This window comes from Rhizopus microsporus (genome assembly GCF_002708625.1).
Source record: "Rhizopus microsporus ATCC 52813 unplaced genomic scaffold scaffold_2, whole genome shotgun sequence".
Taxonomy (NCBI): Eukaryota; Fungi; Mucoromycota; class Mucoromycetes; order Mucorales; family Rhizopodaceae; genus Rhizopus; species Rhizopus microsporus.
The window spans coordinates 1,625,480-1,647,829 of record NW_019671917.1 but is presented as its reverse complement, the minus strand read 5'-3'; the positions used below and the strand labels follow the sequence as shown (position 1 = coordinate 1,647,829).

The window sequence follows — 22,350 nt, the reverse complement described above, 5'->3', positions numbered from 1 at the left end:
GATAATTAACTAAAGTGTAATTGCTATTGGTTTTAAATTGTGCGCGAATAATGAATATCAATACATTATCTAAAAGAAATCTCTCTTTTAAACACACACACACGCGACAAAGAGATTTCAGCAGTTGAGCAAAATATAGTTTATTAAAACAACCAGTCCGCTTAACGGTAAGACTTTTGGTAGCGGGCACGAGCACCAGGACCAGCGAACTTCTTGGGTTCACAACGACGAGGATCGGCAACAAGAAGAGTACGGTCGTATTGAACAAGGATTTCCTTGATTTCCTTCTTGGCAGCTTCATCAACGTATTTTTGATAGAAGGCAACAATGGCCTTAGCGAGAGCCTGACGGATAGCATAAACTTGGGAGACGTGACCACCACCGTGAGTGCGGATTCTGATGTCAACGTTGGCGAAACGTTCTTCACCCAAAAGAAGGATAACTTCGTAGACCTTGAACTTTAAGATCTCGGGTTCAAGGAGTTCAAGAGGAGAACCGTTGATACGGATGAGACCGCGACCACGCTTGCAGTGAGCAACAGCAGTGGCAGTTTTCTATTGAATACTGTTAATGAGGCTCTTTACGTTAAATCTATTTGTGGTTGATGTGGATTCGAAAAGGAAAAAAAAAAAAAAAAAAACATAGTGTTCACAATGGTGTCTGTTCCTCTTTCTTTCTCTTTCATAGATTGTGTATTGTACTAATGCTTCTCCTTTCTCAATCCAATCAACCAAAAATAGAATATTGTCTTCAATGTTGAGAGAATTCCAAATTTACCTTACGACCAAATGTTTGAACAGCTTCCATGATGGCTACATGTCAAAAAATAATGGTTTAGTTTTTCATGTCTCCAATAACTTGTTTTCCCCCCTATCCATTCACATCTTTATCCATCCATCCATCCATCTTCTCTTCTCTTTCTTTCTTTCTTTTGCTTTTCTTCTGGTAGGGGGGATGGGTCATTACTTTACCTAAGGTGAAAAGGAAAGATTCATGTTATTAGCTGGCTTTGCATTTTTGTGTGTATTTTCGCTTCCAGCCCACACACACACACGCACGCTGCTGCACTGCTGCACTCATTGCACACTTCGTCCGGCGCCTGGTATTTTTGTCGGAATTTGTTTTAAATTCTGGTTGTGCGGACAATCCCTAATCAGCGGTAATCTGACCCACTCGCATCATTTCAGTATATGATGGTGAAGTTGTACCTATTTGCCTTGCTAATGCGCAGTGTTCAACAGTATTGTACAAAAATACGCAAAAACAAGAACATAAAAAATGGGCAAGTGGAAAAACAAGAGGGTTTTCAAGATCAATCTCTTGTTACTCCTTTGAGACTGCATATAGTCAAATACTAACCCCTTAGAGGGTGAAGTAACGCCATTATCAAATTACAATAAAGTCAATAATATATTTTCTTATCAAGTCATTATCTATTTATTTATATAAAAGAGTATATATTTACACATTCTAAAAATGAGGGACATTTAATGCACGCATGGTCATATTGACTATTGCAAATGTTCCTTCGCCTAGAACAAAGCCACTGGCAATGACCACAATGAACACTTTACCAGCAACAGATCGATAAGGTTCTATCCAGGATACATTATCACCAGGTGCATCACAGGCCTTGTTCCAGTAATAGACAGCCAATCCTCCGATAACACGAGCGAGTGTAAAATTGGGTGGATTATACATACCGATAGCAAACGCAATGCCTTGTGGTACGAACCTTGTCTTGGACGGATAGAGTTCCTTGAGGAGAACAAAAACAGTGAAAAGAAGTGCGAAAGCATAGACAAACTCGGATACATGAGGCGGTAGAGGGTGTCCGTTGACGAGTCGTGACATGTCTAACCATACCTGTGCAGTCGGCACAGGGAATTCTGGGCCAGGAATGGTGTAGACAGTGCGGTAAAGTAGATAAGCGCCTAGATGAATGGGTCAGTATATCATCTAAAGACACAGTTCCTCTCAAACCTGAAGCAATAAAGACACTAGCAAACGAGCCAATCATTTGTCCATAAAATTGAGCTTTGGGTGAGGCACCAAGTAAATGACCTGTTTTCAAATCCTGCATCAGGTCACCTATACATAAAAGGGAATGTTGAATACATCATCTCATTTACCACATTTATTAATTTACCTGCTTGTTGAGCTCCAGCTTCGGCAATACCTCCAGCAATCAAATTAGCCAGAATACTACCAGGCATCACGCCTGCGAAAAAGACTTGGCTAATCTTGCCGATACCACTCACAGGATTCAAGTCTGTTTCACCTAATGCACGAACGCCAAGGATACTGAGAAACATGGCAACCGCGACAGCCAAAAGAGTCATGGTTTTAGGTAGCACGTCTGGGCCAAACACAACGTTCACGAGATAGATGCATGACAGAGTCGACAAGATAAGGCCAAGAATTGTGACTATATGCGGTACCTGTTCCTCAGGAGGCGCGTCTACCTCATCTTGTTCGATCACAGTTTGTTCTTCTTCTTGCCTGACTTGTCGATGACGGTATGTCTTAACAATAGCTCGCATGAGCACAACCAAAAGAGAGACACATGATTCAGCAATCATAACACCCAACGATATCCAGAGAATCCAGCCCTTGGATCCATCCTTCCAATCGTCTACAGGACCAGGTGCCCATCCGGCATGATGAGCCAAGGGTGATAGAATACCCCAACCCACGACGCAGCCGAGAAGCATGGATAAGGTTGTGGGTAAGCCCATGATGATGCCTTGGCCGATATAACTAAAGCTCGGTGTGAAATACCATTCCCAAGCCTGGAAATCGATCATGTTGAATGTCAGCCAATTGAAGATGGGTAAGGCACTGATGATGGGGAAGAAGTAGGTTGAGAGCGTGTAAAGAGAAGAGACCGAAAAGGAAGCAAATAAACCATGGAGCTTCAACGCCCACACGCGCTCAAAATCTTCCTTGGGCGCTGTTACTTCTCTAACTGATTCGTCGGAAGATCGAGTGGAGGCATACGATGACGAGTCATGATCATCAAGCAACCGCTGACGCTCTTCGCCACCAGCCGTTACTCTCTGTCGAGCAGTTGTTGTTGTTGTCGGGTCAGGTTGCTCATGAAGTAAGCTGATCATTTGTGCTGTCGCGGTTCCAGAAGGAAATCTTAATTTTTCTCGGATAATCGTTTGTTTCCTAAGAGGAATCGCAAAAAACACTCCAAAAAAGGCAACTGCCAATGACCATAGAATCAATTGACCGCAATTCAAGATAACTGCGCCTCTGGGGTTATCATTGGGTGTCATGAGCTCCATGGCGGGTATAACGCCTACAAAGCCTGGAATGTGGATGTTGGTGTCTTATTATCATATACATATATTTGTGTGTACCTGCAGCCAAGGGCATGGTTGCCGTTGCCACAGCAGTTGTTTGTAGGACAACGTTTTCAATAGGGCCAAACTTGTGCTTCAATCCACGCTGGAAAGGCTTAAATAATGCAAAACCTAACAATGAAGATTGGAGTGACATCATCGATATCCAACCAGTTTGAAGACCAAAATACATATTGGAAAAGCACATCAGCGTGCCAATGATTAAACCACATAGGACAGATCGAAGCTAAACAATGATATTGGTCATTTTGTTTAATATATCCCCTCATGAGCCTTACAGTAAAATGTTTATAGAATGCGCCATCTTCTGGAAGGGACGACGATGAATCATGGTGTGTTTCTAAAGTGTATGCTTATTTCAGATGCTGGCTTTTCCCATTTTTAAACCCATTGAATATAAACCTCTTAATGAATACACTTCTTCTACCGATTGTCTATCTTTATTCATTAAAGTAAGAAAGAAAATGGAAAGAAAGGGAGAAATATGAAATGTGTGATTATTAATTAACCGGATGTTTGAAAACACCGTCCACTTTTTTGAGTAATTTTGGACACTTGTATGAGATTAAATTTCCCAGCGATTACAAATGTTCTTTATTCAAGCATTTTGGGGATACATCGATCGAGTGCTGGATGAAGTTTTGTATGTGTTCAACAAGAATAGCTCCACTGCCTTCAGTTACTCTTGAAGAGAGTGTTTCTGCATTTGCTAATTTACTTCTGACTCAGTCCTTCGACACTTTCCAAACCATTTCTATAAGATTAAGTTCAAACGAATAAGGAGAAAAGTATATAGTGATTTGCATTTAAGATTCCAGATTCTATGAAGATTCTTATATGGGCTAAGAATAAGGACATAGAAGAAAGCCATGATCAAGATATGGAGGACACTGAAGATCTTCCTTCCTCTGAAGTTAACAGTAGCAAGGAAACTTCCAAATAAGCTGAAGCAAAAGAAAGAACTAAAAATCACAGCCACGCTAAGGACGAAATAAAAGCAAAGGTTGTCCATATGGTTTATATTCATCCCAAGAAAGGTGCCAGAGCTGTGGCTTTAGAACTCACTTGAGCCGCGTATTGTACAAAGACGATACAAGGCATGGAAGGAGGGTAAAGAAGACGCCTTATCCAAACCTCTTGGCCGTCCAAGGACTATTGAGGCTGAAGGAAAACTTGCTGAGGACACGAAGAGTTTTGCAACAGAGTACAACAAAGAGCGCCCTTCTGCCACTATGGATCAATTGATGAAGGAACTGACTGCAAACTTTGAAAACCCAAAATTGTCCAAAGCAACTTTTCATCGCTACATGGCAGAGCTTTAGGAGCTTTTCTTTAAAAAGGCTAAGCTGGAGCCAATTGAGCGCAATAGTTCAGCAAAGATTCAAGCACGAGTAGACTGGGTCGAACAATGGCACAACACTGAAATGTATTATATGATCAACTGTGTATTCATTGACGAAGCTGCCTTTCATGTAAACTTGAGACGTACGCAAGCATGGCCAAATATAGGCTCAAATGCCAATATCAAGGTGTTAACTGCAAGAGCCAATACCCTCACTATTTTGGACGCTATATCAACCAGAAGTGTTATTAAGACAAGTTTAAGAAAGCCCATCTCACCCTCCAAAAAAAAAAGCAAAGTAAAGGCACCGTTACTAACCACTACATCAATTTCATTAAAGATGTTTTGAGTGAGATGGACAAGTTTCCTGATATGAAAGGCCACTTTCTAATTATGGATAATGCCCTCATACATACCTCAAATTCCATCAGTGAGTTGATTGTGACGTGTAGCTACAGGTATGTCTACTTATCTCGCTATTCCCTGGAGCTTAATCCTATTGAACAATCTTGGTTTGTAGCTAAAAGTATGATGAAGCGGCAATTCGTACTCGAAAAGCACACTCTTCCTCAAAAAATCTGTGATACATGTAATGATGTACCAGTAGGCGCTTTCCAGAGTTTTGCTAGATATTTGGTCTAGCGTTTTGATGGTTGTCTTAACAGACGTTATATTTAAATAAATGAGCCATGCGACGTTTTTATGTGCAACATTTCTCTGAGAATAGGTGTAAAAATAAGAGATTTACAGCTTTTTCGTTGTTCTTACGTAAAAAAAAAAAAAAAATAAAGCGTAAAAACATCATTAAATAACGGCAAGCACTTGATACACTCAAAAATAGACTTATACTACGGGCGCTGCCTCTACCCACTACTTATGATGTCTTCCAACAAATTTTTTCAATGTGTAGCGTCAAGCTAAACATGAGTTTATGAAATTACCATCTTGAATTGTCTTTTTTCAAGAAGAAGAAAGAGATAAAAAAAAAAGAAACGTTGTTATTGCTTTATTTTAGTTTTATGTTATCAGCCTGGTCAACAAAGACCATTTAGCTCACATGTAATTATGATAAATTCGTATTTTATATCAGAGTGAACTGGACAGCCTTAGGTTAGGCAAGGCTTTGGTTATGTGAAGTTGTATAGTGCCTCTACATGTAGTGCCTAGAAGAAGTGTCCGCAATATTAGCCTATTTTCTGGTGCATTTTCTGGTACATGTAGTGTTCACCTTTTTTTTAACAATGTAATTTTTGCGTTGGTTGTCATCCAATCAAATCGAAGGAAAAAGATATCCTCGCTAAAAAAAGAACAATGGCAAAATCAATCTTGGTGTAGTCTTGTGTGTCAATCCTGACTGCATTGGCCGTCAACATATGTGTGCTATAAGAAGCCGAGGCACCGACGCAGTAGTGAATATTCTGAAAACTGGATTATACAAGATGATTACAAACGACAATCACCCTTCGTTCTCAAGAAAAACGAAGATGCTGTAAACAAATTATTTCATGGCTCGACACAGTTTGGAAAGTTAATGTCGAACTTTCTCTCGGCGTAGAGAATGGGTTTCGAATACGTTTTTGGGTATTTAGAGTTCTCCAGTTGCGTACTGCGTGCGTGGTGACGAGCAAGGCTTTTTAGGAAGCAATTCTGAAATGGATATTCAAATCGTCAGTAGATTGACAAAATAAGACATGGGCGGTTATTGCTTTATATCAACCTATGCTCGAGTGTAACTTTCATTACTAGACACACTGCATTTCAAGCTATTATGTATAGTCTTTATCCCTTTTCTCCCTTTCTTTTTCTCTATCTTTCCTTTATCTCAATATATCATAGCATATCAACTTGATGTTCATCGACTATAAAGTAATGTGCCCACCTAAGAAGCCTGTGGGGGTGGTGTGACTTTTTTACCATTTATAGAAATTTGAAGGTGGCTTTGTCAGTCACTTTACTCTTCAACTTCTGCCATTTCTTTTTTTGTTTGACCCCTGGTGTTCAAAAATGCTTGCAGTAATTATTAAAAAAAAAAGTCCATGCTGATCAACGACTAATTGGTCAATCAATAGCTTCGTCAATTAAGAGCCTCAGTTAGACAACTTAGATTATATACGTAGGTTCATGCTTTATATATTCATACATATAAACAGACTATATTGATTGCATCTACAGTACAGAAGCCAAAGAAGTGACTGGAGCAGTTAAGGCAACTGAATTAATAACAAACAGCAGCAACAACAAAGTATTGGAATTACCCAAAACTGTTGAAGTTGAAGAATTAAGTGAAGCCTTTGAAGGTAAGTTTTGGCGCTGTTTAACTACACTTGAAGTAACACTCTTTCATATAGTACCTAAACGAGTATCACCTACACACAACATCCCTGTATGCAACCTTCAATTAAGAGGATATCTTCCTCAGCAATTAGATTTTTATGCTGACTTTGCTCGTCGTGCAGCCTATCATCTTGGCATGCCATGCTCTGGTACTGTACCCTTACCCACTCAAACTTCACGATGGACTGTGATCAAATCACCTTTTATCCACAAGAAATCACAAGAAAACTTTGAAAGAAAGACACATAAACGATTACTTCAAATCAAGGATGCTCATCCAGAAGTTGTGGATCGATGGTTAAAATATTTGACAATCAACGCACCATCCGGTATCGGTTTACGTGCTACTCGATTTGAATTTGAATCACTTAAAGGGCAGTAACAGAAGAGTTTGTATCATAGCAATAAAATATCACACAATAACAGAAATATACGTGAGGGCACGTGTCGTGGCATAAATATCATACGAGGAATGTTTTTCTCTTGCTTTTTTTTTTTCCTTTCCCTTTCTCTCTGTCCTTGATGACATCTTTTATCATGAATAATTATTCCTCCGCCTTTCCCCCTTTACAATCTATTCCTTGGGCATTTCCACCTTCAAATCATCAACATAATAAGAAGTGCAATACAATGATTTCCAAATATCCGGCTTATTTGAAGTATACCAATTATGCCCAGCTTGTATCGGAACAATATGACCAGATGATGAAGGAAGTAGACTTGCGTTTACCTCAATTTTGGAATAAACATGATAAAGCGAGATACATTGATGTTGGTATGAATGGTTATGACTTGTATTATTCTGGTAAAATCAAAAAAATCCTTTCGTGGGAATCTTCATCACGTATTTACCCTTTCTCTGCTTGAACAGGTCCTGGTAAAAAAGAACTGGATGCAGCCACAATTAGAACAAATTTTCCTATTAGACCTCAGTGTGGTATTTATTATTTCGAGATAAAGGTTACTTCAAAGGGTGAAGATGGATTTATTTGTATTGGATTCTGTAGAGCAGGAAATAAATTAGAAAGACTACCTGGTAAAATGAAAAGAATGGAAAAACAAAAGATGACTTATACAATTTTAGGCTGGGATGCTCATTCCTATGCATATCATGCTGACGATGGACACATCTTTGATCAATGTGGGCGCGGAAAAAACTATGGTCCCACTTTCACTACAGGGGACGTTGTCGGCTGTGGCATCGATTATGCAAACCAGACTGCTTTCTTTACCAAAAATGGTCTCTTTCTCGGTGTAGCCTTTAAGCAAGTGGATCTTTCCGAACCAATCTATCCTTGTGTCGGCCTACGCACTCCAGGCGAAAAAGTATCTGTCAATTTCGGACAAGAACCCTTTGTGTTTGATATTGTTCAATATGTCAAAGTAATACAAAGTTCAAGTCAATTAATAGAACAATCATCTAAACAAAGCAAGCTATTTTCTTTACTTTAGGAGAAAAAGGCACAAGTCATACGCGATGTAGTATCCAAAAATAACAAGGTAGATCAAGACAATATGGATCAACTCGTCCTCAGTTATCTTGTTCACCATGGCTATATCGAAGCAGCCAACGCGCTTCAGAAAAACTTGAGTTATATCAAACGCACACCTTATTCTACATTCCCTGCCACTAGTCAATATACCCAGACACGCTTTAATATCCGGAAACTAATCATTGAAGGAAAAATAGACGAAGCGGTCGAACAACTTCATATTGCCTATCCAGGATTACTCGACAGTCGCCCTGACATATTGTTTGCGTTAAAGGCACAGAAATTTGTCGAGCTCATCAGACACTCTATCCAGCATCATCATCATCATCACCATCATCATCATCATAATCATTTTCACGAAGAAGTAAAAAGCAGCGATCACTTACAGAATCAACCTTTATACGAAGAAGACAACACAGAGCATCACACAATAGCAATACAACATCCACCTCCTGTATCTGTTCCTGCACCAGGAAGGCGCTTAAGTTGGGCAGCCATCGCTGCTTCTCCTACTCACCCTACATTTGAAAGACGAAGCAGTAATGCAAGTAGCATTCACAGTTTGGATTACTTTGACGAAGAGCATGGTCACATTCGGAAAGCTATGAACTATGGACAAAGGTTGCAAGAAGAGTACAATTCGAATCCAAGCTACCGCGCTAGTCTAACAGAAATATCCTCACTCCTTGCTTATCCTAATCCTACTATAAGCCCTTCAGCTCACTTACTAAACAAATCAGCTCGAGATTCACTCGCTTCCGATGTCAATGCAGCTATTCAAAGTAAGCATAAGAGAGGTATACACGTATTTTTTTTTTCTAATCTTTTATTGTTGTTAGTGTATCAGCATGAGCAACAAGAATCCTCCTTGGAAAGAGTGTTTAAGCAAGTAACTGTCACTCTTCAACAACTTGCATTAACAGGTCATGGCCAAGCCACCTTGGTTCAAACAGACTCTGCATAGGGGTATATTGTGTGTGTATGTGTGTATAGTTTAATCGCTTGTCTCTTTTACAATCATTCCCTTTGGCCATGTCCCGTCTTCTTGCCATCCAGTGACAAGAATAGGAATCTAACATAATAAAGTAAATACATCAAAAAATGCTTACAATTCCTTCTTTATAAGTTACAATAAATCGTAATGGAACAGGATGAGTGAATGTTTGATGTTGTTGGATCAACTGCTTGTATATTCCCAATCGTTTCTTGGGATCTTCTAAATCCTGATATTGCTTATTATCCAACTCTTGTACATATTTTTCAACATTGACATCAGGGTTTGGTGTTGTCCACTGCTTACGTCTTGCCTCCCAAGCTTCAAGTCCGGACATACAAAAAGAGAGAAAAGAAAAAAATATTTATTAGGGTTCAAAAATAAATAAATAACGCACAGATTTACAATAATTAAGAAAAAAGAGGGGTAAATTAGATATTATTAAGACTATCCTTTGTCAAAGGCCTTTCTGATCCCATAGATCCTTGTGCTTGTGGATGATAAGGGTAACCTTGAATTTCTTGTTGAATGACTTTTTCTTCACCTGTCGTTTGATTGACACCAACAATCTTGTCTACATGATAATAAGCCATTTCCCCAATCTCAGCAGCGTCCAAGCCTTTTAGTTCTGCTTCACGATCCACTCGGAGAGAGAGACCTGGGATCTTGTTCATGATGAACAAGATAATATAGGTGACAACAAAGCTCCAGGCCATACCTGTCGTACAATCAGCCAATTGATAGCCTAATTGAATGAAGTGACGGTTCATCCAACCACCTTCAATCACTGTGGCTCCGTCCAGATGAGCAATATAGGCTTCAGCAAAGATTCCGGTCAAAAGAGATCCAACATAGCCACCCACGCCGTGAACAGCAAAGACGTCAGCAACATCGTCATACTTGAGCCAGTGCTTGAGATGAACAGCCATGTTACAGGCAACAGCGCCTAAAAATCCAATGGCTACTGCAGGCGCAGGTCCTACGAAGCCAGAGGCAGGTGTGATCGCAACTAGACCGGCAACAGCACCAGAGCAGAAGCCAAGAGCAGAGAACTTGCGTTCGATACGATAATCGAGGCACATCCACGTGATTGCGCCCACAGAGGCTGCCAAGTTGGTGACCACACAGGCCATGGCAGCACGGAGGTTGCCTGACAGAGCAGAGCCACCGTTGAATCCAAACCAACCGAACCAGAGAAAAGCAGTACCTAGTACGACATTGGACATATTGTGGGGTCTGAACTCTTCTTTCTTTTCTTCATGTCCTTCGCGACGACCCAAGATAAGTGCATAGGCTAAACTGGCTGCACCGCTTGAGATATGAACAGGAGTCTATTGTATACGGTAAGAAACAAGAAATATATAGAATCAGTTTACTTACACCACCAGCAAAATCAACAGCACCTAATTTGGCGCTCCAACCATTGGGATTCCAAGTCCAATAGGCAATAAAGTTGTATACAAGCGTTGACCAGATGAAAATGAAAATAACCATGGGTAATAATCGAGCACGCTCAGCAGCTGCACCGATAGCAAGTGCAGGGGTTAATGCGGCAAACATGCATTGATAAATACAAAAAACAAGATCGGGAATGGCAGATGATCCAATAGATGGATCACCCAAGACGCCACGTAAGAAGGCGTTGTCGAGATTTCCAATAAAAGAGCTGGTACTTGTTTTGCTAAATGTTAAGCTGTATCCCCAAATAAACCACTGCAGATAAAGTTAGATTGTTGATTCATTTCAGTTTGCATTCTTGGTTACCTCTACGCTAACAACAACTAGGGATAGCACACAGGCCATGATGAGCGATAGAGCGTTCTTTTGCCTGGCCATACCAGAGTAAAAATAACCAACGCCTGGTATCATTAACCAGACAAGTGCAGTAGAGGTCAATATCCAAGCAACATCGCCTGTTTGATATGTAGGAGAAGACGAGTCCATGTTTAAGAAAGACAAAGAGAAGTAATGGAAATGCGCATTATTTATATATACGTTATCTTTAGATAAAATAAGCTTTGGTTTGGACTGATAATGAAGGAAAGATAGGTATTCTGAGTTTAAACCAGTTCTCGGGTGGAACAGAGTTTATCTTTTGTCTTCACTGCACATATAAATAAATCAGGCAGCATATGACTTAAAATAGATTCCATAAACTGATACGCCTGTCTTTACTGGCAGCCATCAGCCAATTGCCATGGGTACCAAAATCAATACTGTAAACAGAGTCTCTATGGTAACACAGTACAGCCAGAGGCTTCATTGATCTAGCTGAAAAGACTCTTATTCTGGGGATCAAATCGATTAGTATTGCAAAATTACATTACATCTATATTACCTTCCGTCGTAACCTCCAGTAGCAAATATCTTATTGTCCGGTCGAATACGTACAACTGGGACACCAGACTTTTTTATCGTTATCTTTTTGATAACATCACCTGTCGTTATAGAATATTTACATATATGGTTATCTGCAGATGAAGAGATAAAATAAGATTTTGTCAAATCTATCGACAATCCCAGAACTATGATTATTTATAAAGTCAGGATATGTAAAGACGCCTTTCTTCTTCTTGTTCTTACCTGGTTCTTGTCTGTCTTTGTTATGCCAAACCAATTCGCTTCTATGGATATCCCATAACCCAGTACTTCCATTTTCATATCCAGCCAATACAAATAGATTATCCAACTGTTTGTACAACTCAACTACCATGCATCCGCCCAAATTAAGGTCTTCTTTTTCTCCCACATTTTGGATAATCCTTTTTTGTCTTGTTACATCAAACACATCAAACTGATTCAAAGGTTCTTATCTTTATCATTATAATTTTATATATACATATATAATACTTACATAGGCATGATCCTGAACGGAAGGAAAGCATACAAGCGTTGATTCTATATAGTCGAGTTTATACATGCAATACATACATTTTCAAGGTGCATACCTTCATCAGAATAAACAGACATTTTACAAAAGCATAAATCATTGTAAATTATTGTATTCACTTTTTCTACCGTTGCTTGATCCTGCTGCAATAAATTTAATTTCCAAAAATGTATTCTACCATCTCTGCCCTGACTTTTTATTTGTAAGAGTTGTATATTCTGTCTGTCTTTTTTAATCTTACCTTATCAATGTCTTTGAATCACTCGTTGTCGTCACTTTTAAACAATTTTGTTCATGTGCTTTCCACTTTAATACAGGTCGTCTAATCCTCATTTTCCAAATGGCAATCCAACCATCGAAATCACTTTAAATGTTGAGTTCACAAAATAAGAGTATATAAAAAAGATCCTGTTTATACCAAGAGGCAGCATAATTATCAGAGTCAAATAGGTGAATATGATTTACTTCTGCTTTATGTTCATGAAAGATGTACGTCGGTGGTGGAGGTGGTGGTAGTAATGCTTCATTGCTCATGGTTTTCTTTTTTTTTGTATGAAGAGAATTAATGAGCCAGTGTAGCCCATGTTTTATTTAAAGTCAACTTGGCCAATAAGATTTTGTAGGGGAAATGAGACTGATGATGAAATGCAGATGGTTTCTTAAAGCTCCTTAGTCAAAAGAGTAGCTGATTTCATGATGTAAGCAAGACACCATCTGATCAAGGGAAAAGAGCATCGTTTGACATTTGAAAGGTGTATTGTGAAATGCGTTTTGCCATATGGTTTGTAGGATACATTCAAACAAGGATAAATGGAGATTGTTGAGGTAATAGGACTGTGAGCATCGCGACTGGTGCTGATTTGAGATGCTGTAATGATTAGCATTGACTGCTCAATTTGAGGAAACGAGAAGAGAAAGGCTGAAGAATATATAAGCTTGGAGATTGTAACAGGCCACTACATTAGTTTCTTAAAAATGGTTCTCGGTGAAATAGGCAAATATCCTCATATGAAAGGCCATCGTATAGCTATGAATAATGCGCCCATTCCTTTCATAACTCTAAAATAACCGTGGATAGTACACTATTGAACAGGTGGTGGTCAAATGGGCATTCCAGTTCTGCACAATAGCACTTTTTCTTAATGCTCGCAAATGTGACTATTTATCCTGTGGCGTTAAATATGAATTGCCTTTTCCTTCACTTCAAAGAAACTCTTTTTTTTTTCTAAATAGTAAAGTCATGGCTATAGATCCCTTTTTCGCTTCTACCCGCAAGAGAAAGCGTAGCAACAAGCCAACACAGAAAAAGCAACCACGTCCAGCACAACCAAAGAATAATAAACGAGACAGTGACATTGAGGGCGATACAGACGATGAAGATCATTTTAATACCAATGTCTCAGCAGAAAGCGAAGTAGAATCTTCAGAAGAAGAAATTGAAGAAACAGCTGCAGAGAAACGTGTGAGACTTGCTAAAGCTTATTTAGAATCAATAGAGAAAAATGCACAAGGTAATAATTGGTGCCCTTTATTTTGACAGGTAGCTGATCAGCTCCCTTTTTTTTTCTTTTGTCAACACAGATGAGATTGGTGAATTTGATGCTGCAGACCTTGATAGAGATATTATTGCTGAGCGTTTAAAGAAAGACGATGTAAGAGGATCAAATTGGGAATGTTTTGTGGATACTAATTATTCATGTCTTTATAGGATGAAGCTGAAGGACGATTACACTTGCGTATTGCTGATAGAGTGAGTTTCTTTCTTTCTCTTTTCATTTTGAGCTAACATCTTTTTTCTTAACTATAGTTTAACTTTAAGACAGAAGAATTGAAATCACATCGATGCCGTGGACACCAGCTCCCAGTTACAGCAGTCGCATTAGCAGAAAATTGTTCTGTATTCTACTCTGCTTCAAAAGATGGATCGATTATCAAATGTTTGTATATTCAACTTTTTATAACAACAATGAAACTAACATCTATCCAACAGGGGATGCAAAGACATTTCAAAAATTACATACCTTTGTTGGTGGAAGAAAAGGTGTAAAGAACTACAATGGACATACAGATCATGTGTTGTGTCTTGCAATAAGTCACGACGGACAGTACTTGGCAAGTGGTGGTAAAGACAAAGTGATCAATATCTGGTCTGTGAAAGAGGATAAGCATATTGTTAAATTTACTCAACATAGAGACTGTGTTTCGGTATATTCATATGTTAAAATCTGTAGCCTTTCCTCACACATTATATTCATTAGGGATTAGCCTTCCGTAAAGGATCAAATCAACTATACTCAGCGTCATACGATCGTACAATAAAGCTATGGAATGTTGACGAACGAGCATATATAGAAACTCTATTTGGTCATCAAGATCAAATTACCGCTATTGATACCCTTGGTCGTGAACGTTGTGTATCAACTGGTGGCCGTGATAAGACAGCAAGATTGTGGAAGATTGTTGAGGAATCTCAGCTTGTGTATAGAGGTGGTATTACCACAAAACAAGATGATTCAAACCTTTCGTTTGTCGAAGGTTCCATTGACTGTATCGCACAGATAGACGAAAGCTTGTTTATTACTGGTGGTGATAGTGGGTACGTTCTCTTTGTACTCATGTCTAATTGATCAAATACTAATCTGATCTATAGTGTTATCTCACTGTGGGATATTAATCGAAAAAAGCCAGTGTATTCTAAACCTTTGGCTCATGGCATCAACCTGACAGTGAGCGATTCAGAAGGAGAGATTAAGCAACCATACTGGATTACAACAGTAGCATGTCTAAGATACTCTGATTTATTCTTTTCAGGTTCTTGGGATGGGTTTGTCCGTGTGTGGAAGCTGACAGGAGATAACAGATCCTTTGATCAAATCGCACAAATTCCTGTGGATGGTGTTGTCAATAGCATTCAAGTCAAGTCCTCTTTGGCTACAAAGCGCACACTACTGGTAGTTGGTATAGGTCAAGAACTAAAAGCTGGCCGTTGGATTAGATTAAAGAAAAATGTAAAGAATTGTACAAAGATATTTGAGCTTGATTATTCAAAATAAAAGAAAGTACTTGTCAAGACTATACAATAAGCGTGGTTTATTAGATATAACGTATATCATTATTCCGTTGTTATAATCAGATGTAAAAAGTTATCAGGGAAGCATAGATTTACATAAGCCCAATTAATGGGTGTCTCTGAGGGCAACGGTATCCCGTGGGTAGCAACATGTATGTTTCTTTCAGATAACTCTGGAATGATCTCTATCACAACATCACCTATAGTACGCACTTTTTCTTTGTCTAAACACACTGTATTTAGTTAAGAGTAGGACCTATACATGCAATAAAACTTGCCTGTTTCATCATGAAAAGACACTAGTTCCTGAATAACAGGACAGTCAGGAGACAAATACAGTCTGATTGGAATATGTCTATTGCTTGGTGTATATTCTACAAGTTGCTTATTTACACTCCAGAAGTCATTATAATTATCTATTAAAGTATTATAAATATATACACGCATAAAATTAGGCATAAAACACTCACCTGATGCAATCGACTGCCATAGTTGTGTATGATCGCGCTTGGACAGGTTCATGACTTTTTTTGTATTTCCATTACGCAAGAAATCAGCCTACAATAAAAGTGGTTCAATATTATTCTCCCTGTCTGCTGATCCATGTTTGTATTCGATTGTATGGCTATGTGATACCTCTTTTATCATAGACATAAACATGCTTTGTATTGTATCTGTCGTCGGTCTCGCTAGTATGCTGTTAGTAGGCAAGTTTTTGAAATGGATAGTAATGGACCAAGGTAGAGGTATCAAATGACCATACAAGTCGTATAATAGTCCTATCGGATAATGCCTTTTCTTACAGAGAATATACATGCTTAGAATATATACACAGCTCAAAAGTTTTTTAAAGTACACCTACCATCGTAGCGGTTCATGATTATATTCATACCATACATTATCATAATCACTATCTGGTATCTTTATATCCAGACCAGACAGTATTTCTCGCACTCGATTCGTCAGTAAAGGAAGATAGGAACATCTTGACGCCTCTAACTGGAAATACAATGAGTTCAATGTGTACTTGAATGTACAAAATACTCATTTACAAATATAGGATTCCATTTTGCATCATTAGCATATTCTTCCATTTCTTGAATGTCAAATAGTATCTTTATTGGAAGTTTTGCATTCCATACTTTTTGCGAAATTTCGGAATCTAACAAAGAAGACATGGCATATAAAGAAAAAGAGAAATAGAAAAAAATATAAAAATAACTCGGTAAACTGAGCGTTAATTCCCCTCCCTTCATATAGAGCCTAAGAAAGATGTATATATTTTAGAGTAAAAGTGGTTGCTTTATTAAGATACACCTCGCAGTGTTATTAAATCAGTTCATACGTTGCTACAGTCAGATTTGTTAAACAAGTTCAGATAAGTTACAACATGATCAAGATTAAATATGAACAAAAAGCTAAAGTGTGAGAGTAACAAAATGAAGTTTATATTTAAGTAAGCAATAGTTTAATTTCCAAAGAGAGAGTGTTTTGAATAAGTAGAGGCTTTTTCTTTTGATAGCCAAGTTTAGAGAACAAATGGAGATTTCTTTTTTTCTTTCCATAAGTCCAGAAGGCCACATTATCGCTAGCTTTCAAACCCAAGATGACTAGAACCATAGACTGCATGCCAGAAGACTACACAGTGTAAACCCTCCATGAATAAAAAGCACTCAAGACTCAAATCTCAAAAATCAAAAACTAATCTCAGAATCATACCACGGTAAATTCAACGAAAAAGGTGCTTCAACGTACAAAGAATGCACTTCTAAGTACCTAGGACGAAGCATTTCGAAAGGGGTGATGACCGTGGAGACATCGAAATATTGAACCTTTGGAGCATTGCGACCATCGAGCTCAGCAGTAAGGGAGGGTTTACAGGCCATTCATCAGCTGTAGAGGCAGAGCCATAACAATAGGAGCATCTCGGAGTGATTCAGCGTAGAGAAGCAGCGACCTGTCGTATGTAGTTACTCCAGAGCAGTATTCACTAGCAGCAGACATTGATAGACATGAGTAAAATTCTTCAGGGACTTTTTGACGTTGATAAGCATGGGACAGGCATTCATTAGCATTTTCAGGCGCTGTTGATCATTTGTAGGTACTGATAAGCATGAGTAGGCGTTCACTGGTCTTTCCAGAGATTTGATAAGCATTTGATAAGCATGGGTAGGCATTTAAGTACTTGTTTGATTGTTTGAGTGTATTGGTAAGCAGTAGCAAGCATTTTTTGAGTATTAGCCAGAAGCAGAGATTTCTTTAAGGCTTCACCCCGTGAGAGGTCATTATGATAGAGTAAGATATATCAGGAACCATGAAATAGAGCCAGTAAAAATGAATATTCTAAACGGTGGTATTAGTTATATGTCATTTGAGACCATTCAAACGCTGTTATACTTTTTCAACATAGGGAATAATAAAAGCATAGGAGAATTTTTAAAAGAGATAAAGAATGAAGAAAAAAAAAAAAGGAAAAAGGACAAGAATGATGGCCTCTTTTATAGTTTTTTATTTACGTGAATCATGTTATTTAAGCTGATAATAAATGACGCATTCCTCTTTTCTCCAATAATGTATGAATAAATAAACAACACATCCGAGCACCCGAACGCCTTCCCCCTTTCGTTTGCATATTTTTTTCACGTTCCTTTTCTCTTATAAGGCCGTTTGTTTACATAAAGCTGGCCTCACACACATGATTTTTTTTTTATTATGATTGCTTCACTTTTCTTATTTTTGATGCGTGTTTTTCTATTTTTCTGGTAGTTTTCTTTAAGAGTGAGTAAAAAAAAAAAGTAAGGTGAGAATTAAATGTTCAAGAGAAAAAGTTGAGAGGAGATGGCATCCTTTAAAAATGCAGCTGATAGTAAACAAAAAAATAAAGCTTTTCTCAAAGAGTACTAGACTACTGATTCTGTGGAACACACACAATTGATTCCATTACAGTTGTAATTTGTCAATCAAAGAAAGAAAGTCAATCATGATTGATCTATTTGGTTAGCCACTCTGGCTTGCCTCATAAACGTAATCAGGAATTATTATTTTTCGCTAAAAAGAACCAAAATCAAACTGCCCTAGCCTTCACGTATCAAAACCTGCTTATAAAACATGAGACATAAGTGATTGAGTTACTAGCTTAGGAAAACATAAGAGTATATAATGTTTTTATTTTTATTTTTAATGCACATGAAAAATAGGTAAAATGCTTATCTTCTATTCTCTGTTGTTATATTTCTATCCTTTTATCTTCTGCTTATGAAATGCAGACCAACATTAGCGACGATTATGCTTGTGATAGATTTGATGACTATACGCTCATTTTTATAGTAAAGCAATGGACCTTCCAAGTCTGCATAAACTATTTCAAATGGCGCTCGAAACAGGATGTGTTGCTAAGGTACACGACATACTTCACTTAATGACTTTATTGTCATGGATACTCGCGTATCATGAATGAAGGGTATTATTAAATATGTGATTTATTGGGTAATGAGAAAAGGGTTTTTATAACCATGAAAAAGAATATGAATACATAAATGCATGAAATGGATAAAAATAAGCCTTGTAAAGAGATAAAATAGTAGAAGAATAGCTCAATAAGCCTTAGAGAGGATCAATATGGTGGTAAAGCAATTACGAATATTTTTTTTATAATTGATTAGTTATATTATTTATCCATTTTAGTATGCAGAGTTAAAAAAAATGAAATGTGACTAATTAAGCCCCTGTAAGAAGAGCTACACACTTTTTTGAGCAATTATTGGCACACAATATAAAGTTACTAACTCTAATAGTCTCGGTTATCAATGTTTTCTTTATTGTTTAAAAGACAACATGTAATAATACATAAAATGAGCTTGATGTTTTTGAGAGTGATATAAGATAAATGCGATCAGCACTTTTATAAATAACACATAACTGATTTACTAGCTATTTCTTTTATATCTCATTTTTTTGCTTCTTCTGGGCTCTTTTTATCATTTTGCTGTCTCATTTGTTGTCTGAACTTATTATTTTTCTATCAGTGTACGAATAATTTCTGAATAAAGTGTAAGACCAGCTTACTGAGATGCCAAAATTAGATATCAGCCTTTTGGTGTACAGTAGACTTTATTTTTCAACTATCAAGCTTCATTCTTTACCTAAAGTCTCAACCATTTCATGTCTGAAAAACTAGTAAGAGATTTTGCTGTCTGTAATGTAAAAAGACGATTGTTCACTCGTATCTCTTATAGTTAATATTGACTATGCTCATCTAGTTGAAGTTTGCGTTTAAAGAAAAAAAAAAAAAGTCAAGAACTGTTTTCAAGTTCATTTATTTTGGGTGCTCTTTAATTTAGCGACTTGTTCTGGAGTGGCCTCATCGTGTAAATAAAAGCAATCATCCCCAGAACGGCATTCACCTTTGATGTGGTAGTAAATACAAGGTGTAATCGTACTTTCAAGCTTTTTTCTCTCTTCTTCTGATATATCATCATGCGCAAACAGACATTGATCTCCTGTAACACAGTAGCCTTTAAATTGCCAGAAGCGACAAGGACCAGTTAATTGGCGCAGCCGTTGTAGAGATTCATCCGTCAGTGTTTCATGTGAATAAGGACATTTATCTCCTTGCTCACACACTTTTTGGATGTGATAGAAACGACAGGGTTCCAATTTCAAATCCTATTATTCTTTTAGCTTTTAACGAGCTATAGTTGAAATAAATACTTACATGAGAGAATGGGCAAGCATCTCCTTTCGTACAGCTTTGCGTCTTGTAGAACTGGCATATCTTTATGTCCCTTGGACCTTCATGCTTAAATCGACACAGTTCGTCCTATAGTAACCTTGTTAGGTTATGGTTACACATTTAAAGAGAGAATGTCACTCACGTTTTTGCATTTGCCTTTCACCCAAAGTGGACACACCTCAGGATCATTCGTATTGTCATGCTTAAATGTACAGTTATCACCCTAAAGATATGCATGAGTTAGTTCATAACATTGGTTTGTATAGCTTATAACTTTACATCTTTACAATAGCCTTGAGCATAGTATTTACAAGGTACCAACGGTACAAACTCTTTTTTAGGCTGAGGCGCTTTCTTTAGTTGTGCCTGCTTCTGCTTTTGTTGTTGTTGTTGCTGTTTCAACTTCTTTATAGGCTTACCCAATACTATAATTGTCCATTAATATCTCTGTATATCTTTTTTATCTATTTGTATATTTACTCTCATAGGCAACCTCTTCCATACTTCTTTTCTTGGGTGAATATTTCAGAGCTGATGTATCTTTTTGTTCATGTGAGCTTATCGGTTCTGTTTTCTCTTCTTCTTGCTTCTTTTGAGCATTAGTAGTCGCTTGGAAGTATCTGTCCATTTCGGTATCAAAATCCACATCTTCTTCTTCTTTTGGTGTATCTCTATGCACGACTTCAGGTATAACCTTATTCTTGTTCTTTTTATTCTTTCTACTCCTCTTTTTTTTTTGTATCTTTGTGGGTGTTGTCAATGCGATTACTTCTTGTGATGGTCTCTTCATGGGAAATTGTTGCTGAGAAGGTGCCGGTGCAGAAGGTATCTGTGGAGGTATAAAAGTACTTTTAACGCCTGTAGTCACTTGCTCAAGAATGGAAGAGATCAGATCGTTGTCGTCTGATTTGACATCTTTTTGTGCTTGTTGAGCTGAAGTGATTGGCTGATCTTGTCTGATGAGGGTTTTTGTTTGGTCTTGATCAGGATTTTGAATAGGTGCTGATTTAGTAGATTGAGCAGTTACATTTGTTGTTGAAGGTGATTTGGATATATGCTTCAATTCCTCTAAAGAAGGAGGTGCATCTCCTAACAGACTGGCAAGTTTACTGACCATTGTTTAATAAAAAAGAAAAAGGCCAAAAGTCACAAGCCCAAGTTTCCTTTATTTTTGTTCCTGCCATGCAGGCGTAGTTTAATCCATTTGACCCAATGAAATCTTTGGTTTCACAGGCTTTTTGTCATGAATGAGACCATTGCCTGTTTGCCTTCCGTTCATAAAAGTATTAACTCACAATGGCTTTTTGTAATAAACGCCTGCAAATATGAGTTCATTAATTAAGCTTTCTTATTTCATCACTATCATTTCAAGTGCATCTTTTTGTCCCCGTATTGATGTAACAAGACCTAAAGAGCTCAAAAACTTTGTTTTTGTTCAAAATCTTTATTCTAGTTGTCTTGATCTTTTATTTTAATTACAGTATCAGAATGGGTTTTCATGCTGTGTTTAGTTAAAAACCGTAATGTAGAGTATGCAGTCACGTATTTGTTATTTTTGAAAAAGCCTTTGCCATAAGCTTTTGTTGTCTTCACGGTTGGCTTCCAAAGAGGACAGCAATTTTTTGTAGTAATTTGGGTTACCAGCCGGCATTAATATCTTGTCAGATATTGGATACTGTTTTTATGTCTTAATACAACCAAATTATCCTATTGACACCCAATCACACATATACACACACCCATCCACGCCCACACAGCTTTTCATTAACAGCCAAAAATATACCTTTTCTTTAAATCTATTGTCCAGCAAATAATCAAGTGCTTTCATTTCTTGTACTGATTTGTCATAATCGATATTCGATGATGATCGAAATTGTTCTTCTACCTTCTTGGCTAATACTTGCTTCATTCCTCTATTAGGTCTAACTTTATCCTCTGGCCATTCTCTAACAATGCGAAGATAAGATCTGTACAAAGACAATATTTCCTGTCGTGTTGGCATTTGTAATGAAGGGAAAGAAAAGTAAAAGCAAAAAGAAAAAAATCATTTGCCTCTATTTGTACTCGAACTCCGCCGCATTTTATTCAAAAATGCAGTAAGAGCTATCATTTTCAACACATAAC

General features: G+C 37.7%; 12 protein-coding genes across 12 annotated transcripts; 4 read left to right on the top strand and 8 right to left on the bottom strand.

The window, feature by feature from the left end:
- Positions 1 to 25: 25 nt before the first annotated feature.
- On the bottom strand, positions 26 to 907 carry RHIMIDRAFT_222997 (40S ribosomal protein S16). Its single transcript, XM_023607470.1, has 2 exons — positions 778 to 907; positions 26 to 554 (listed from the first exon to the last, which is right to left on the bottom strand). Exons 1-2 carry the CDS (start codon positions 805 to 807, stop codon positions 162 to 164), a joined length of 423 nt encoding a protein of 140 aa, XP_023470240.1. The 5' UTR covers positions 808 to 907; the 3' UTR covers positions 26 to 161.
- Positions 908 to 1,417: 510 nt separating this feature from the next.
- On the bottom strand, positions 1,418 to 3,877 carry RHIMIDRAFT_266262 (OPT superfamily oligopeptide transporter). Its single transcript, XM_023611893.1, has 6 exons — positions 3,774 to 3,877; positions 3,650 to 3,711; positions 3,369 to 3,597; positions 2,150 to 3,316; positions 1,984 to 2,091; positions 1,418 to 1,934 (listed from the first exon to the last, which is right to left on the bottom strand). The coding sequence occupies exons 1-6, from the start codon at positions 3,817 to 3,819 to the stop codon at positions 1,471 to 1,473; spliced, it is 2,076 nt and encodes a 691-aa protein (XP_023470239.1). The 5' UTR covers positions 3,820 to 3,877; the 3' UTR covers positions 1,418 to 1,470.
- A 317-nt stretch (positions 3,878 to 4,194) lies between these two features.
- On the top strand, positions 4,195 to 4,693 carry RHIMIDRAFT_234133 (uncharacterized protein; the record flags this gene model as incomplete). The annotated part of the gene is made up of 2 exons (XM_023608104.1): positions 4,195 to 4,284; positions 4,430 to 4,693. 2 exons carry the CDS (start codon positions 4,195 to 4,197, stop codon positions 4,691 to 4,693), a joined length of 354 nt encoding a protein of 117 aa, XP_023470238.1.
- Positions 4,694 to 6,702: 2,009 nt separating this feature from the next.
- RHIMIDRAFT_63126 (ribosomal protein S10) lies at positions 6,703 to 7,501 on the top strand. The gene is made up of 4 exons (XM_023615489.1): positions 6,703 to 6,726; positions 6,783 to 6,826; positions 6,886 to 7,010; positions 7,062 to 7,501. Exons 1-4 carry the CDS (start codon positions 6,718 to 6,720, stop codon positions 7,427 to 7,429), a joined length of 546 nt encoding a protein of 181 aa, XP_023470237.1. The 5' UTR covers positions 6,703 to 6,717; the 3' UTR covers positions 7,430 to 7,501.
- A 251-nt stretch (positions 7,502 to 7,752) lies between these two features.
- Positions 7,753 to 9,504, top strand: RHIMIDRAFT_197128 (SPRY-domain-containing protein; the record flags this gene model as incomplete). Its single annotated transcript, XM_023606174.1, has 5 exons — positions 7,753 to 7,852; positions 7,919 to 8,083; positions 8,132 to 8,440; positions 8,531 to 8,826; positions 9,175 to 9,504. 5 exons carry the CDS (start codon positions 7,753 to 7,755, stop codon positions 9,502 to 9,504), a joined length of 1,200 nt encoding a protein of 399 aa, XP_023470236.1.
- Positions 9,505 to 9,534: 30 nt separating this feature from the next.
- RHIMIDRAFT_234129 (uncharacterized protein) lies at positions 9,535 to 9,871 on the bottom strand (the record flags this gene model as incomplete). Its single annotated transcript, XM_023608103.1, has 2 exons — positions 9,535 to 9,612; positions 9,671 to 9,871. 2 exons carry the CDS (start codon positions 9,869 to 9,871, stop codon positions 9,535 to 9,537), a joined length of 279 nt encoding a protein of 92 aa, XP_023470235.1.
- A 94-nt stretch (positions 9,872 to 9,965) lies between these two features.
- On the bottom strand, positions 9,966 to 11,478 carry RHIMIDRAFT_286154 (ammonium transporter MEP2; the record flags this gene model as incomplete). The annotated part of the gene is made up of 4 exons (XM_023613353.1): positions 9,966 to 10,024; positions 10,046 to 10,865; positions 10,915 to 11,247; positions 11,299 to 11,478. 4 exons carry the CDS (start codon positions 11,476 to 11,478, stop codon positions 9,966 to 9,968), a joined length of 1,392 nt encoding a protein of 463 aa, XP_023470234.1.
- A 26-nt stretch (positions 11,479 to 11,504) lies between these two features.
- On the bottom strand, positions 11,505 to 13,050 carry RHIMIDRAFT_63109 (WD40 repeat-like protein). Its single transcript, XM_023615488.1, has 7 exons — positions 12,843 to 13,050; positions 12,666 to 12,788; positions 12,483 to 12,616; positions 12,389 to 12,432; positions 12,118 to 12,328; positions 11,873 to 12,059; positions 11,505 to 11,822 (listed from the first exon to the last, which is right to left on the bottom strand). Exons 1-7 carry the CDS (start codon positions 12,956 to 12,958, stop codon positions 11,672 to 11,674), a joined length of 966 nt encoding a protein of 321 aa, XP_023470233.1. The 5' UTR covers positions 12,959 to 13,050; the 3' UTR covers positions 11,505 to 11,671.
- Positions 13,051 to 13,664: 614 nt separating this feature from the next.
- RHIMIDRAFT_247044 (WD40 repeat-like protein) lies at positions 13,665 to 15,477 on the top strand (the record flags this gene model as incomplete). The annotated part of the gene is made up of 7 exons (XM_023610376.1): positions 13,665 to 13,935; positions 14,006 to 14,076; positions 14,133 to 14,174; positions 14,232 to 14,361; positions 14,415 to 14,629; positions 14,683 to 15,020; positions 15,075 to 15,477. The coding sequence occupies 7 exons, from the start codon at positions 13,665 to 13,667 to the stop codon at positions 15,475 to 15,477; spliced, it is 1,470 nt and encodes a 489-aa protein (XP_023470232.1).
- Positions 15,478 to 15,737: 260 nt separating this feature from the next.
- RHIMIDRAFT_234125 (APG5-domain-containing protein) lies at positions 15,738 to 16,672 on the bottom strand (the record flags this gene model as incomplete). Its single annotated transcript, XM_023608102.1, has 5 exons — positions 15,738 to 15,910; positions 15,965 to 16,052; positions 16,131 to 16,287; positions 16,357 to 16,493; positions 16,547 to 16,672. The coding sequence occupies 5 exons, from the start codon at positions 16,670 to 16,672 to the stop codon at positions 15,738 to 15,740; spliced, it is 681 nt and encodes a 226-aa protein (XP_023470231.1).
- Positions 16,673 to 19,805: 3,133 nt separating this feature from the next.
- On the bottom strand, positions 19,806 to 21,343 carry RHIMIDRAFT_247042 (uncharacterized protein; the record flags this gene model as incomplete). Its single annotated transcript, XM_023610375.1, has 5 exons — positions 19,806 to 20,159; positions 20,209 to 20,313; positions 20,405 to 20,449; positions 20,506 to 20,651; positions 20,707 to 21,343. 5 exons carry the CDS (start codon positions 21,341 to 21,343, stop codon positions 19,806 to 19,808), a joined length of 1,287 nt encoding a protein of 428 aa, XP_023470230.1.
- Positions 21,344 to 21,738: 395 nt separating this feature from the next.
- On the bottom strand, positions 21,739 to 22,271 carry RHIMIDRAFT_62965 (uncharacterized protein). Its single transcript, XM_023615486.1, has 2 exons — positions 22,010 to 22,271; positions 21,739 to 21,901 (listed from the first exon to the last, which is right to left on the bottom strand). Exons 1-2 carry the CDS (start codon positions 22,226 to 22,228, stop codon positions 21,776 to 21,778), a joined length of 345 nt encoding a protein of 114 aa, XP_023470229.1. The 5' UTR covers positions 22,229 to 22,271; the 3' UTR covers positions 21,739 to 21,775.
- Between the last annotated feature and the right edge of the window lie 79 nt (positions 22,272 to 22,350).

Bases quoted from the DNA above. Each gene is read 5' to 3' on its own strand.
- RHIMIDRAFT_222997 (XM_023607470.1), bottom strand. From the start codon at position 807: ATGGAAGCTGTTCAAACATTTGGTCGTAAG. The intron at 555-777 runs GTAAATTTGGAA...AGTATTCAATAG, and splicing joins TTCAAACATTTGGTCGTAAG to AAAACTGCCACTGCTGTTGC.
- RHIMIDRAFT_266262 (XM_023611893.1), bottom strand. From the start codon at position 3,819: ATGAATAAAGATAGACAATCGGTAGAAGAAGTGTATTCATTAAGAG. The intron at 3,712-3,773 runs GTTTATATTCAA...CATACACTTTAG, and splicing joins AGAAGTGTATTCATTAAGAG to AAACACACCATGATTCATCG. The intron at 3,317-3,368 runs GTACACACAAAT...TCCACATTCCAG, and splicing joins AACCATGCCCTTGGCTGCAG to GCTTTGTAGGCGTTATACCC.
- RHIMIDRAFT_63126 (XM_023615489.1), top strand. The intron at 6,827-6,885 runs GTAGGTTCATGC...TTGCATCTACAG, and splicing joins AGACAACTTAGATTATATAC to TACAGAAGCCAAAGAAGTGA. The intron at 7,011-7,061 runs GTAAGTTTTGGC...TCTTTCATATAG, and splicing joins ATTAAGTGAAGCCTTTGAAG to TACCTAAACGAGTATCACCT.
- RHIMIDRAFT_63109 (XM_023615488.1), bottom strand. From the start codon at position 12,958: ATGAGCAATGAAGCATTACTACCACCACCTCCACCACCGACGTACATC. The intron at 12,789-12,842 runs GTATAAACAGGA...CAACATTTAAAG, and splicing joins GATAATTATGCTGCCTCTTG to TGATTTCGATGGTTGGATTG. The intron at 12,329-12,388 runs GTAAGTATTATA...CCTTTGAATCAG, and splicing joins CCGTTCAGGATCATGCCTAT to TTTGATGTGTTTGATGTAAC.
- RHIMIDRAFT_62965 (XM_023615486.1), bottom strand. From the start codon at position 22,228: ATGCCAACACGACAGGAAATATTGTCTTTGTACAGATCTTATCTTCGC. The intron at 21,902-22,009 runs GTATATTTTTGG...ACATAAAAACAG, and splicing joins ACAATAGATTTAAAGAAAAG to TATCCAATATCTGACAAGAT.